The following is a 15,699-nucleotide window of genomic DNA, read 5'->3' on the forward strand; positions in this document are numbered from 1 at the left end:
CACATCGCTCTTTACGCAAAAATTTGAATTTTATCCAAATTCTGTAAGAATGACTCCTGAAAAACAAGGGCCGTTTAATTAGAACAATAAGACGCTCTTTAAAAGTACTAAAAAACCTTAGCGTAAAGAGCGAGTTGTTGAGGAGGGGGCAAACCCCTTCATATTCGTAATAATTTCTGTTCATTTTAAGTTTTAATGTTACTCCTAGCTCTCAGTTGAAGAAACTTTTTTTTTTTATTTAATAGTTGATAGGAGCTTTGTTTCTCTGCTCAGAACTTAATTCAAGTGATGAAACTACGCGAAAGCGTCTCCATAATAATCCCAAACACGAAAAGAGGTTAAAGACAGGTTTTCTGATCTGTTGAATTTAATGGTGCAACTCCCATCAGGATCACTTGCCTTTTTATAGACGTTTCTCCCCCTTTTCAAAAACCATACAAATTTGTTTAAGCTAATATTTTTCGATGGGTAACTTGGATATTTGGAGTATGGGGTTGGGAATTTTGGAGTATGGAGTATGGGTGTTGGGAATCAGCATTATAATACGATTTGTTTTACTTTTCGTTCATTACCATGCACTGTTAGGAAAAGTCAAAAGAGCCTAGATTTTCACTTTGAATGACTTAATGTGTCTTTTATTTTAGGTTTTGGCTCCATGAATTTCCCGTCCATTTTAGTTTGGACACAAAACTGTCAAATTTGCTCCGCGATTTTTCCGAGTATCTTTCGGAATCTCAACAGTATAGTCTAAGTTCACTGTTAGATCTATCAAGTCTTCCGTCCTATGATTGGGTAAGTACATTTTGCCGTATTATGACAATTGAGCAAAGTCCATTTTGTATTGAAGAAAATAAAACGAATATATCTCCTCTTCAAGTCGATATAATTTAAAATTCACGTCAATAATCTAATTTAGAAAATTAAAAAAAAATCTTAAAATAAGCGGTTAAATCATTAAGTCATGAACTGGTGAATGAACTCATCTTGAACACATGACATGAGTCATGAACACATCTGATTTTTTGTCAAAGAAAATGACTTTGCAGCGCTAAGCCTATTCAGTTGTTATTCAGTCTAAAACCTGTTAAGACAAATTCATTCTCTCAAAAGGATTAATAGCCAGTTTTTGAACAATCGTGGAAAAAGGATTGTATTTTGAATCAATTAGAGACTAAACTTATTCTGTTGTAACAAAATATTATCTGAATGAATTCGACCGGCTAACAATAGCCTAACGCGCGTTCGTACCTGCCTTGATGTATTTTTTATTCATTTATTAGCCAAGATTGATTGGAAGATTAAAAATTTTAGTGAATTTTCTATGACAAATTGAAAAAAAAGAAAAGAAAAATTGAAGTTTTTATAATAGTAGTGCTGGACTGAGATTGATTAAAGCTGCTTGCCGTGGTTATGTTTAATGCTTTGATAAAGCTTTTTAAGGTAGGCGATTTGCAATTTTTAATTTCCCTTCAACCCTTTTTTGGTGCTGTATTAAGCGTTAAGAATGGTTGGAAAAAGGAAGAAGGTCAAACGGGGAGAAGAAGCCATGGAGATTATATCGGCATCGGATAATTCAATGTTGAATGACTCCAGCTCGCCCGATTCAAGAAGAGTAGAAAATATTTCACTGAGGTCGCTAGCTGATAATATTTGCACAATTTGGCCACAATTCAGTCAAATACTGAAATTCTGAATGATTTATCTGGGTCAGTTAGGTCTATCGAATCCCGATTATTACACCTAGAGAATTCTGTTGCTACCTCCCGAAAGGAAGTCTCCGAATTAAAACCTAGAATAGCTACTGTTGAAAGTGAGTCAAAAATGATAAAAATAATATATCTCTATTAGCAGAAGAAAATGTTCGTTTAAAATCTGAGTTATCCTTATTGAAAGGGAGCACTATGAGAATAGAAAGCAGAGATACTGAAAAAAATGTATTGCTTTGGAATGTCCCAGTTAATGATGAAGAATCAGCTGAAAAAATCTTTGAAAAAGTAATTACTGATGGAATTGGCTTGAATTTGGATTTTGAATATTCAGTGGTAGATATTAACCGTGAAAAAAATTTATCAAAGTGGAAGTTGCAAGAAAAGAACCCCGAATTCTTATATTGAAAAACGCTGGGAGGTTGAAAAACAAGTGAATTTTAGAGCATTCTAATATCTTTGTGACGGATGATGCCCCATAATCGGTCCGAGAAGTTCGAAGGAAATTATTTGCTGTGAGGTTAAAATTACTCTGCAGTGGAGTTAATCGTGGTGATATTTGGGTGACGAAATCGATCCCGCCACTCTTGTACATACGCCAGTGTCCAAACACTGAGCCTCTAAAAGTGACTGTTGACAAGGTAAATAAGGATTTTATGGATTCGGTTTTGGCGCATATCCCTCATAGAGTTGACATTCATAGGGGTGGATCTGGAAGTTCTATGGAAAAGTGAAATTTTTTCCTTTTTCTCTTTTTTTAGTTATTTTCTGTGTTTGATTTGTTTGAAGGTTGGGTTGGACGCGCGAAGGGATAATTTGAATGAAATGAAGGGTAGTAACAAAATTACGAGCGAAGAAAGTTTTTTGTGTGTTTTTTTCTTTTTTGTTCATTTAGTTGTAGTTTAGAGAGAGTGTTTGCTTGGTTGTTGGATTTTGGTACTGACAGTGTCTATGGATTCCCTTATTGTTTTTTCTTTTGCATTTCATGTTGAATTATCTGTGAGTTTTAGTGCTTTTGTTTTTCAGTGGGAGAGGCATGGGGGGGAACTCCTTGGCGTGAGGTCAATGCACGATAACGGTTAATCAAGCTCATAGGATCCCTGCATCTAGACTGGAAGAATTTGAAAGAAAATCAGTCCTCTTTGGTAATGTATTCCAAACGCCCCTAGCCAATAATAATGAAATTTAAAACTCTATTTTAGTCCCCCCCCCCAAATAAATATTTGTTTTCTCATGAAATAGCTGGTAAAAACCAAAATAAGAGGAGAATATCTTTTTGGAACTGTCGTGGTTGGAGGATTGGGCAAGGTGCGACTGAAAATTTTTTATTTGAATTGGGCACGGATATTCTTGGGGTTTGTGAAACATTTTTAGATGAAAACTCGGCAAATAAAATTAATATTAGCGATTTCCAATTCTTTCACGTAAGCAGAAATAAAAAAAAGCAAGGTGGTTTAGCAATACTAGTTAAAAATTATATTCCGGCGCGATATAGAAGAATTTCTATATCTGAATACTGAGAGGGTTTTCGAAAGCTGTATTGTTGAATGTTTTTTACCAAATAATGAAAAAAATTTAATTGCTGTAATATATCGTTCTCCCTCATCTAGCATAACAGACTTTATTGACAAATTCGAAAATATGTTAAGCGTGATATGAAATCTTCGAATGCCATTTTTTATCCTAGGAGACTTAATGGGATGCCTCCCATCAAGCCTGCAAAGGATTGGCCGACATGTCCTTCAGTTTTTAGAATGTAACCTTTCATATTGTATGAGCCCAGTATGTTTTATTCCGACACGAATTACATATTCATCTTTTTCTCTGATTGATAACATTTTTGCACCTTATCCATGTGAGGCTACATTCATGGTTATAAATAAGATTACCATAGATGAGTTAATTGTAAATCAAAGTACGATAAAAAGAGTATATTCATTTCATTACCTTGGGATTATTCTTGATGAGATTCTGATTATTTGAGATTGAAACTTGCCCATCACTTAGGTTGTCTTCATAGATTGAAACAGGTGTTTCCTTTCTCCATCCTCAAAATTGTATACCATTCCCTAATTGAATCATATCTTAATTGCCCCATAGCTTATCTCAACATATTTATGGTCCATCTGCAACTCTCAGATAATTCAAAATGAGGCAATTAGAATTCTGGGTGTTTTTTTCATCACCCTGCGAGGCCTAGCAATCTGTCAGAAACCCAAACTCTATATATTTTTCTCAATATACTTAATCTCAAACAATTGAAGGACGTGGATACAGCAATGCGGTATTATGATATCCAATCCTCAGCAAATTATTTCCATGATTTGGGTATAATTGGGACTCCCACTTCTTCTGCCCACTGCATCCGCTCCAAGAAGTATCGCCTTCTGCCAGTGAAATCAGAAAGAGCCTAGATCAAACAGTTCGTGGAAGAAAATTTCCATGAAGGGAGCGCAGGATTTACTAGCATTATTTAAAAAAAAACAATTAAAAAATAAATATGAAAAAGTTTTTTTCAGCTGGAAGTAAGGAGCAGCATTAAAACTTAAAAAGAACAGAAATTATTAACCATATCAGGGGCTCACCTCCTCCTAATACCTCGCTCTTTACGCTAAAGTATTTTTAGTAATGTCAACTATTTATTCTACGGCTTTTGTGATTCAGGGGTCATTCTTAATGAATTGGGTCAAAATTAAGATTTAGTGTAAAGAGAGAGGTACTGACGAGAGGGCGAACCCTCTCATATGTGTAATAAAAACATGAGAATAAAAAATTCTTTACGTAAGCTAGTTTATAAGTTACGTATATCTTTTACTAATAAAAAGGTTCGTAAAAAATTAAAAGTTGTAGTTGTCTTTTTTAGTAACCAAAAAATTGGAGGGCAACTAGGCTTCCTCCTCCACTCTTTTTTCTCAAAATCATTCGATCAAAATTATGAGAAAGCCATTTAGCCAAAAAAAAAAAAAAAAAAAAAAAAATGCAAATTTCGTTTTAATTATTTCTCTGCGGAGAGCCAAAATCAAAACATGCATTGAATCAAAAACGTTCAGAAATTAAATAAAAAAACAAGTTTTTTCAACTGAAAGTAAGGAGCGACATTAAAACTTAAAACAAACAGAAATTACTTCGTATATGAAAGGGGCTGCTTTCTCATCAACGCCCCGCTCTTTACGCTAAAGTTTTTTACTGTTTTAAAAAGAAGAGTTGAGAAAAAGAGTCAAACTATAGCGTAAAGAGCGGGGCGTTGATGAGGAAGCAGCCCCTTTCATATACGAAGTAATTTCTGTTCGTTTTAAGTTTTAATGTCGCTCCTTACTTTCAGTTGAAAAAACTTGTTTTTTTTTTATTTAATTCTCAATCAGATACCAGATTCCTCATATTGTAAATAAACTTAACTTAGTAGAAATGTCCCGAAGTTGCACGAGTCGAGTTTCTTTGAAAAACATATTTCAAAAATAGGTCTTTGCCTGGATGTCGGGATTGATTAATAATAGATTTTAGTATGTATTTTTCTGTGGTGTTCTCACGCTGGGATGGCCTCCTCTATGATCTCCTACCTTGTATGTTTTTTTTTGTCTTAGTTTTTTCTTCTCTTTTTGGAATTATTTGTATGACGAGACGTTGTGTTTTTTTTCTATGCATTTGTACTGCCCCAACCTTACAAGCTCTGCTCTCTGTTGGGAAATAATATTGTTTTTGTATATTTTTAATTTGAATTAATAAATATTGATTGATTGACTGATTGAAGCTGCCTGAGGCCAACACAGCTATGAAAGCTACTCCTCACTTCCAATCTATTCAAAGCCTTTCTCTTTATGCTCTCCCGGGAATTTCCAATTTCCCTTAAATCTTTCTAAGCGACATCCTCCTATCCGAGGACAACCTGCATTTGTTTAGCCCTAAACGGTTGGCCGTAAAGAACATTTTCGGAAATATGTCATCTTTCGGCTGCAGAACGTGCCCTAGCCATCTCAATCTTTTCCTTATTATAGCCCTAGAAAGCAGGACTGAGCCACACTTTTCGCACTGCCACCTATTTGAAATTAAATAATAAAAAAAGTTTTTCAACTGTAAGTAAGGAGCAACATTAAAATTAAAACTAACAGAAGTTATTATGTAAATGAAGGGGTTTGGCCTTTCTCAAAACCTCGCTCTTTACGCTGAAGTTCTTATAACTTTTACAAAATCTTCTTATTGTTCTAATTAAACGACTCTTGTAGATAATTTTTTAAATCATATTGACCTGCCCTAACATAAAGATAGAAAACGATCAAAACTGGGGTTTTTAAAGGCCAAACGAAAATACTCAAGAAACAGGAAGTGTTTCTTCAGTATTTTCGTTTGGCTTTTAAAACCCCCATTTTTTGTCGTTTTCTTTCTTTATGTAATGACTCTTTTGTTTCAGAAGTTGTTTTTAAAGAATTGAGACAAAATTCTAACTTTTGAATTTGTCTTCCCCACCCCCAATAAATATATATACATACATCCTAATCACAAAAACTATTCGTAAACAATTGGAAAATTTACAACTTAAGGACCTTTTGCATGGAGCTGTAAGGGGTCATGTTATATCCGAAAGTTTGTTTACTCAGCCTTTCAACTGTGATGGACAAAAAATGTATAACAAGATTTTGATCGGACGATTTTTGGAAAAAGGGGTAGAAGAGGGGGCCTAGTAGCCTTGAAATCTTTTTGGTCACTTAAAAAGGGCGCTAGAAATTTTAAATTCTGTTTGAAAGAGCCTTTGACAAATATTCTAGGATAGCTCGGTCGATATGATCGCCCTTGGAAAAAAAAAATGAATAAACATACATCCGTGATCTTTTTTTCTGGCAAAAACAGAAAATTTCACGTTTTTAAATACCAGCACATGTGCATGTAGGGGCTAAAACATCTGTAATAAGGTTTTTCTGATGCACTGAATCTGATGGTGTGATTTTTGTTAAGATTCTTTGACTTTTAAGGGGCGTTTCTCCCCTTTTTCGAAAATAAAGCAAACTTTCTCAGGCTCGTAGCCTTTGATGGCTAATGCTAAACTTAATGAAACTGATATATTTGGAATTAGCATGATAAGCCAATTCTTTTAAGGTATCTATTGGTATCATAATTCCAATTTTTAGAGTTTCGGTTACTATCAAACCGCGTCACTCCTTACTCACAGTTAGTTAGGGAATACCGGGATTACTTCGGACTGCTACTTTTGGGAAGCCATGTCCAGAAGCCCAAAACGCTTGTTTTCCCCTGAAGTTTATTCGATCCAGCGTTCGTATTTTTTCTTCTTTACACACATCTGAAAATTATTTTTTCTATTTTTGCTCACTGTCCGAGGTCACCCCACATAATGGGAAAACTTCCGACATTCCTAGGAGTGAATATAAAAGTAAAAAAGAGGCAAAAATACAACCAAGAGAGGTAAAACTCAATGGAAAAACCACAAACAAGATTGAAAAGACTAAACAACGCGTATGTTTCGCCTGTGTTCAATTTAGGCCGAACTGGCTGGCCAGTTCGGCCAGCCAGGCCGAACTTTCAAAAATAGAACAGAATAGAGTATGATTTATTAGCTAAAATAGCACACAAGCTAGCGTAAGCACGTCAGAACAGTTACAATGATAAAACAGATGTTAGGGGATAAACCTAATTAAAAAGTTAAATCAACTATTAAAATGCGAAACAAAATAGGGATGGAAAGAATTTTTGTACCTCATTGTCAACATTTGGGGACACAAGTCAAGTTGGGTATTTGGAGCTCTACGAGCATTAAGATAGGATGGGGGATTTTTTTTGAAGAGGGGAAGAAGACGTCGCTGATAGTCAAAACTAAGGCACTTGTGACCAAAGTTCATGGTAAGGATGTGATGTCGTGATTCTAACGTAGTAAGTGCAAATCTAGCCAAACGTTCATCGTATGTAATATAGGACGTCTCCAGTATAATTTGTATTGTCTTTTTTGAATGCTTTCAATTTTGGAACATTGATCTTTGGTCAACCCAGGGTGCCAGACAGGACAAGCATATTCAAAATAGGGTCTTATTTAAGAACAATAAATTATTTTAAGGTTTTAGATTGATATGGGGAGCCGTTTAAGGAGGGAGAAAGTAAAGGAGAAAACTACCAGATTTAATTATGTGAGAAGTGTGGTCAGTCAGCCGTGCTAATAAATGATTACAAACACCAAACTAGAATTTTAAGATTGCGTTTTGACGACTGTTGTAGGATGAAAGATTACATTCAAATACACGTGGCCCACTTTCACATGGCCACTTTCTGATCTTTCGCACATAATTCATAATTTGTTAGCAAAGTCGTCTGGTGCTACCAGCGCCTTTTAGAAGAGACAGTGTGAGAGTCTTGAGTTGTTTTTAGCTGTACAACCGCTTTTTAGGCGATATAATCATGCTTGCTCAACTGTTTCTTTGCTATCCGCTTGTCCTTCAGTTCACTTTTCTGGTGTGTTAGTCAATATTCTACTTCCACCTATTATATCGTTTCCATGACCTGGAGAAACCAAACTTGACTTTTAGCAAAAAGAATACTGGTATTTAGATCTAGAGATTCTGAATTAGATTTATCAGCTTATCCCCCATATAAAAGCGGCTTACCAGTAATTAAAGAAGGAAAGACAACCACTTTCGCGAAAATGTCATGAATGAAAGAATACATACCGGTAGAACTGAATAATAAAATTATGTTTCAAGGGATAATATTTTTCGAATATGGATCGCAAGAGAGCTCTAAAACCTTTTATGTAGATATGTGTTTCCCAAATTCAGATAAAGCCGATATTTCATTATTTTTTTTTTAGTTCCTACTGAATTGGTTGAATGCCTCCAATATTCAAAATTTGCATCTTGTGTAGCTAGTGGGGTTGAAAGGTAGGCATTCTGATGCGGCACATATTCCACAGGTCGACCAAACTGGGCCTAACTAAGTGGCTGCCGCGATTGTCTAGGAGAAAAATAGTTATATTTTTATCATCCGTCTTTTTTACGAAGTCTTCCATTGTCCGTGAAAGCAGGCCACTGTTCATCCATCTACTTGAGTAGGCTGGTCTTAATGTGCTGGGATGGTAACGTCGGCAATGAAAGGGGGGAGAATTAGTGCCAGGTTTTTCTTCTCACTCAACTGGACTATCTTTCTTGGATTTTCCTACAATTAGCCATAACTTGATGCCCACAACTATTCCATTTTAATTCAAACTTTTTAAGGTCTTTTTTTGTCAATCTGAAGTGATAGTCATCACTTTAAGAGCCGTTGAAGGGTGGTGAAGAAGGGGAATATTCGTCTGAAATAGCTGTTTCTCTATTTAGCCTTGAAAATTGTCTTTTAAAGTTGTCCTCTGAATACCAAATTCTTCCATAGTTTTTTGCATAGTGATTTGTCAAAGATGACGGACGGCTTTAACTACCTTCTTAATACATTCCATGTTGGGGCGACTTGGCATCTTACGTCTATAACCTCTTGGCACAGCCGTGAATTTCTATTGAAGATTTCTCTTTGAGGAATAAAATAAACATGAAAAATTCAAATAGAGCTTAAAAGTAGACAAAATTGAACTAAATGCTACCTGTTAAAAAAAAAAAAAAACAATGTAGGTTTATCTCACGAGGCAAAGCTAAAGAAGAAAGTGGGTGGCAAGAACTTGTGAAACTTAAAAGTAATTGGCTATAGATTGAATATTATCATTCCAAACTAATTTCTTAGGTCGACTACGGCTTGATATATTAAAAAATTAGAAGAGAATATTTGTTTCTGAGAAACTTTCAAATCTCATAGGAAAATGAAGAAAAATTCCAAGACCTCTTATAGCTTTAATATAGTCAGCATAACATGATCAGTTAGTCTTGCAAGTAAAAATGCACGTTTTTGACCACGTTTTTGACATTGCGGACACTTCAGAAAAGGGTTAAAAATTACCCATTAAAAGGTGTCAGAAATAGCCCCACTGAACTATAAGTGTTTGAAAATGCGTCCTGAACAAACCAGAGCAGATGTTAGTCCTCTGCAAAAACAGAAATAGTCCTAAGAATTCCTAACTTGAAGATATGAAGTGTGAATTTTATTGAAACTCCGGTGAGCTGTCAGAACTTATAATCGGGTTGAAAAATCACGAGACTCACCTACAAAATTACTTTCATCCAGTTCTGAAATGGTTAAACTAATGACTTTTTTAATGAGCTTCTTTAATATATCGGTAGAAAACACTATTTAATGACTTTTTGTAGAATTTTGCAGATGACAATTAGGGAGAAAATGGCTTGTCCAGAGTAACCCGTTTTCCAGGATAACTCCGGTCTCCCCTACCACAAACTTTTTGACACGGTCTTTCAGTTGGGTATCCAAAGCAATTCACAGGTAATTCCTATAGAAAACATCTAGAAAATCTTCTTCTGTTTTTCGGAGTGCCCATTATTCAGTGGCACCCCAAAGGCATCTAGAGTCATGTTAGCAGCTTGATACTTGTATTACCATATAAAATTCTATCAACGGAATTTTAGCTCTGATATTGTTTTTTAATTCAGCTATGTGGAGTGGAACCAATTTTTTTCTCCGTCGGAGCAAGCAAGAGTACTCTGTTATACACATAAATGTTGTTGTTTCTAATGGCTCACATATATTACATTTCTTGGTCTTCTGGGTAGGGAGAAAGAGGCAACATAGTAACGCATGCTATTTCAAAATGAATTAAATTTTATCATGTTCATAATTTTATATTTTGTAATTTCTTTCCAAGTTTTTGCTTGTTTACACCTACCGATATGTATATAGTTTTCAAACAAGTATAAGTAAAAACTAAGCACAGTTTTTGCAAAAACAAAAATGTTAGAATTATTGCAGTGCTTTCAATAATACTTTGATAAGGTTTTGGTAATATCAGACTCCAGTTGCTGATAGTATGATTAATGAGTTTCTTAAATATGGAGGCTCTGAGGTTAGGAATAAGCTACTGAAGATTAGAACATGATTTTTGAAAAAGGGGAACTACCCAATGATTTTAGAAAAACCTTAATTAAACCACTATATGAAAAAGATGACAAGAGTGAGTATTGTAATAATCGAGGCATTAGTCTGTTCTCTGTAGGTAGCAAATTACTGAGTAATATTATACTTTTTAGACTGAGAGATGCTGTAGACAAAGTTTTAAGGGAAGAACAATGCGGTTTTAGAGAAGGTAGAGGATGTGTCGACCAAGTTTTATCTCTTAGGTTAATAATTGAGAAGTCCCTTCGTTGTCAAACACCTTTGGTTCTCAGTTTTATCGATTATGAGCAAGCTTTCGATTCTGTTGATAGAGGAGCGTTAGTAAAGGTCCTTCTATGGCATAGCAGAAAAATACATTAAAGTATTTGTGCTATGTACGAGAAATAAAAAAAAACAAGTTTTTTTAACTGAAAGTAAGGAGCGACATTAAAACTTAAAACGCACAGAAATTACTTCGTATATGAAAGAGGCTGCTTCCTCATCAACGCCCCGCTCTTTACGCTAAAGTTTGACTCTTTCTCTCAATTCTTCTTTTTAAAACATTAAAAAACTTTAGCGTAAAGAGCGGGGCGTTGATGAGGAAGCAGCCTCTTTCATATACGAAGTAATTTCTGTGCGTTTTAAGTTTTAATGTCGCTCCTTACTTTCAGTTAAAAAAACTTGTTTTTTTTAAATTAATTTCTGAACGTTTTTGAATCAATGCATGTTTTGATTTTGGCTCTCCGCAGAGGAATAATCAAAACGAAATTTGCATATTTTTTTTTGGCTTAATGGCTTTCTCATAATTTTGATCGAATGATTTTGAGAAAAAAGAGCGGGGGACGAAACCTAGTTGCCCCCCGATTTTTTGGTTAATTAAAAAGACAACTAGAACTTCTAATTTTTTACGAATCTTTTTATTGGTAAAAGATTTACGTAACTTATAAATTAGCTTACGTAAAGAACTTTTGTATTCTCATGTTTTTATTACATATATGAGGGGATTCGCCCCATCGTCAGTACCTCGCTCTTTACACTAAAGCTTAAATTTTATCCCAATTCATTAAGAATGACCCCCTGAATCACAAAAGCCGTAGAATAAGTAGTTGAAATTACTGAAAATACTTTAGCGTAAAGAGCGAGGTATTAGAAGGAGGTGAGCCCCTCATATGGGTAATAATTTCTGTTTGTTTTAAGTTTTATTGCTGTTCCTTACTCCCACCTGAAAAAGCTTTTTCACTTTTATTTTTTAATTTTTTTTTTAAATAATGCTAGTAGCCTATATCCTGCTCTCCCTTCATGGAAATTTTCTTCTCCCATTACAAATTCTCTAGGGATAGGTCCCCCAGCATATCTCCCTCTTCTCAACCCCTCCCCCAAACCAAAAAAATCCTCCTGAAAACGCCTGTATACTTCCCAATAACCATTACTATATGTAAGCACAGGTCAAAGTTTGTAACTTGTTGCCCCTCCCACGGGGACTGTGGGGGAGTAAGTCGTCCCCAAAGACATAGTTATAAGGTTTTTCGACTACGCTGAATAAAATGGCTATCTCAGAATTTTGATCCGTTGACTTTGGGAAAATAATTAGCGTGGGAGGGGGCCTAGGTGCCCTCCAATTTTTTTGGTCACTTAAAAAAGGCACTAGAACTTTTCATTTCCGTCAGAATGAGCCCTCTTGCAACATTCTAGGACAACTGGGTCAATACGATCACCCCTGGGAAAAAGAAAAAAAAAACAAAAAAACAAAAAAACAAATAAACACGCATCCGTGATCTGCCTTCTGGCAAAAAATGCAAAATTCCACATTTTTGTAGATAGGAGCTCGAAACTTCTACAGTAGGGTTCTCTGATACGCTGAATCTGATGGTGTGATTTTCGGTAAGATTCTATGACTTTTAGGGGGCGTTTGCCCCTATTTTCTAAAATAACGCAAATTTTCTCAGGCTCGTAACTTTTGATGGGTAAGACTAAACTTGATGAAACTTATATATTTAAAATCAGCATTAAAATGCGATTGTTTTGATGTAGCTATTGGTATCAAAATTCCATTTTTTAGAGTTTTGGTTACTATTGAGCCGGGTCGCTCCTTACTACAGTTCGTTACCACGAACTGTTTGATAATACTGCTCTGGTTAAGATAGGAAATGAGGTTAGCAACTGGTTTTGTATTAAATCAGGAGTTAAGCTGGGTTGTGTTCTATCCCCCTTTATGTTGATCATTTTGATAGACTTCGTCTTAAGGAGCACAGGAAAGGCAATTTGAGACTACAAAATCAAATGGGGAGGAAAAACACTCCTGGATTTAGATTATGCTGATGATTTAAGCATATTAGATGAAAGTGTAAGCAAAATGAATGAAGTTTTAGAGGTTTTGCGAGTTCAGGGTGCTAAAATAGGCTTGAAAATTAATGTTAAGAAGACTAAGTCACCAAGGCTAGGAATAAGTGAAGATGAAAAGGTGACATTGGGTACCAAAAGATTGATCAGGTTGGGAGCTTCACTTACCTTGGTAGTATCATTAAATAAAAAAAAAAAAACTAATTTTTTTAGCTGAAAGTAAGGAGCGACATTAAAACTTAAAACGAACAGAAATTACTCCGTATATGAAATGGGTTGTCCCCTCCGCAATCCCTCGCTCTTTACGCTAAAGCTTTTAATTGTTTTAAAAAATAGAATTGTGGCAAAGAGTCAAACTTTAGCGTAAAGAGCGAGGGATTGCGGAGGGGACAACCTATTTCATATACGGAGTAATTTCTGTTCGTTTTAAGTTTTAATGTCGCTCCTTACTTTCAGCTAAAAAAATTATTTTTTTTAATTTAATTTCTGAACGTTTTTGAATTAATGCATGTTTGGTTTTGGCCCTCCTCACATAAATTATTAAAATGAAATTTGTATATTAATTCTTTTTTTGGCTATATGGCTTTCTCTTAGTTTCGATCAGACGATTTTGAGAAATAAGGGATGGAGAAGGAGGTCTAGTTGCCCTCCAATTTTTTGGTTACTTAAGAATGCAACTAGAACTTTTAATTTTTAACGAATGTTTTTATTAGTAAAAAATATACGTAACTTAAGAATTAACTTACGTAACAAACTTTCATAATCTTATATTTTTATTATATATACGAGGGGGTTTGTACCCTCGTTAATACCTCGCTCTTTACCCTAAATCGTAAGTTTTGTTCCAATTCTTTAAGAATGACCCCTGAATCAGAAAGGCCGTAGAATAAATAGTTGAAATTACTAAAAATACTTTAGCATAAAGAGCGAGGTATTTATCTCCTCCTAAATACCTCGCTCTTTATGCTAAAGTATTTTTAGAACCCCTCATATGCGTAATAATCTCTGTTTGATTTTAAGTTTCAATGCTACCCCTTCCTTTTATTTGAAAAAACATTTTCATATTTTTTTTTCATTGTTTTCTTATAGTAATGCTAGAAAATCCTGCGCCCTTTTCATTTAATTTTTCTTCCCCCATGACAGATTCCTCCAAGGAAAGATCCTCCAACATAGCCCCCTCCCCTCAGCCCCACCCCCAAACAAGATAAAATCCCCCTGAAAACGTCTGTACACTTCCCAATAACCATTACTATATGTAAACACTGGTCAAAGTTTGTAACTTGCAGCCCCTCCCCCAGGGATTGTGGGGGAGTAAGTCATCCCCAAAGACATAGTTATTATGGTTTTCGACTATGCTGAACAAAATGGCTATCTCAAAATTTTGAGTCGTTGACTTTGGGAAACAAATGAGCGTGGGAGGGGGCCTAGATGCCCTCCAATTTTTTTGGTCACTTAGAAAGGGCACTAGAACTTTTCATTTCCGTTAGAATGAGTCCTCTTGCGACATTCTAGGACCACTTGGTCGAAACGATGACCCCTGAAAAAAAAAAACAAAAAAAACAAACAAACAAACAAATAAACACGCACCCGTGATTTGTCTTCTGGCAAAAAATACAAAATTCCACATTTTTGTAGATAAGAGCTTGAAACTTCTACAATAGGGTTCTCTGATACGCTGAATCTGATGGTGTCATTTTTGTTAAGATTCTACGACTTTTAGGGGGTATTTCCCCCTATTTTCTTAAATAAGGCAAATTTTCTCAGGCTCGTAACTTTTGATGGGTAAAACTAAACTTGGTGAAACTTATATATTTAAAACCAGCATTAAAATGAGATTCTTTTGATGTAGCTATTGATATCAAAATTCAATTTTTTAGAGTTTTGGTTACTATGGAGCCGGGTCGCTCCTTACTACAGTTCGTTACCACGAACTGTTTGATTAGTAAAGATGGTGGGAGCAGTGAAGATGTTAAAAGCAGAATACCTTATGCTCAGGGTCTTTTTTCACAGGTAAAAAAAAAGTTTGCAAGAATAGAAAAATAAGTCTGCAAACCAAGATTAGAATGTTGAAAGCTACAATGATGACAGTTGTCAAATAAAGCTCTGAAGCATGGGCGCTCAGAAAAACAGATGAAAATTTACTAGATGTTTTTCCAGAGAAAAACTGTCAGTCAGCCCTACGGCTGACTGACCATATTCCAAACAGTAGGTTGTACGAAAAATGTGGTTCAATCCCGCTTTCTAGGGCTATAATGAAAGAAAGGTTGAGATGGCTAGGCCACGTTCTGCGGATGAAGGATGACAGATTGCCGAAGGTTGTCATTTTTGGCCAACTGTCTGGGGCTGCACGGAAGGCATGTCGTCTTTGTCTAGGTTGGGAGGATGTCATAAATAAAGATTTAAAGGAAATGGGAACTTCCTGGGACGGTGTAAAGAGGGAGGCCTTGAATAGATTAGGCTGGAGGAGGAGCGTGCGTAGCTGTGTTGGCCTCAGGCGGTTGGGTGCTGCAGTTAGTTATTATTATTAGTAGTAGTAGTAGTAATATTAGACTTTTGCTGGCTTAGCTCCCAGCCCTGTAAGAGCGAACACCTGTTTTTAGTAGGAAGTTTACATGATGTCATGAAGTTATATAAAGAATATGTAACATATAAGAAATGCAATTTTTTTCTGAAAAAATCATATCTTACTTTA

At 35.4% G+C, this 15,699-nt stretch overlaps 1 protein-coding gene across 1 annotated transcript in view; it reads left to right on the plus strand.

Moving 5' to 3' along the window:
- Positions 1 to 15,699, plus strand: part of LOC136028916 (RAS guanyl-releasing protein 2-A-like) — a 127,809-nt gene that overhangs the window by 62,315 nt on the left and 49,795 nt on the right. Inside the window, exon 5 of the mRNA XM_065706882.1 lies at positions 645 to 792. Within this exon, the coding sequence (XP_065562954.1) occupies positions 645 to 792 (148 nt within the window). The remainder of the gene's footprint in view (positions 1 to 644; positions 793 to 15,699) is intronic.

Source organism: Artemia franciscana, chromosome 7 (genome assembly GCF_032884065.1).
Source record: "Artemia franciscana chromosome 7, ASM3288406v1, whole genome shotgun sequence".
Classification (NCBI taxonomy): Eukaryota; Metazoa; Arthropoda; class Branchiopoda; order Anostraca; family Artemiidae; genus Artemia; species Artemia franciscana.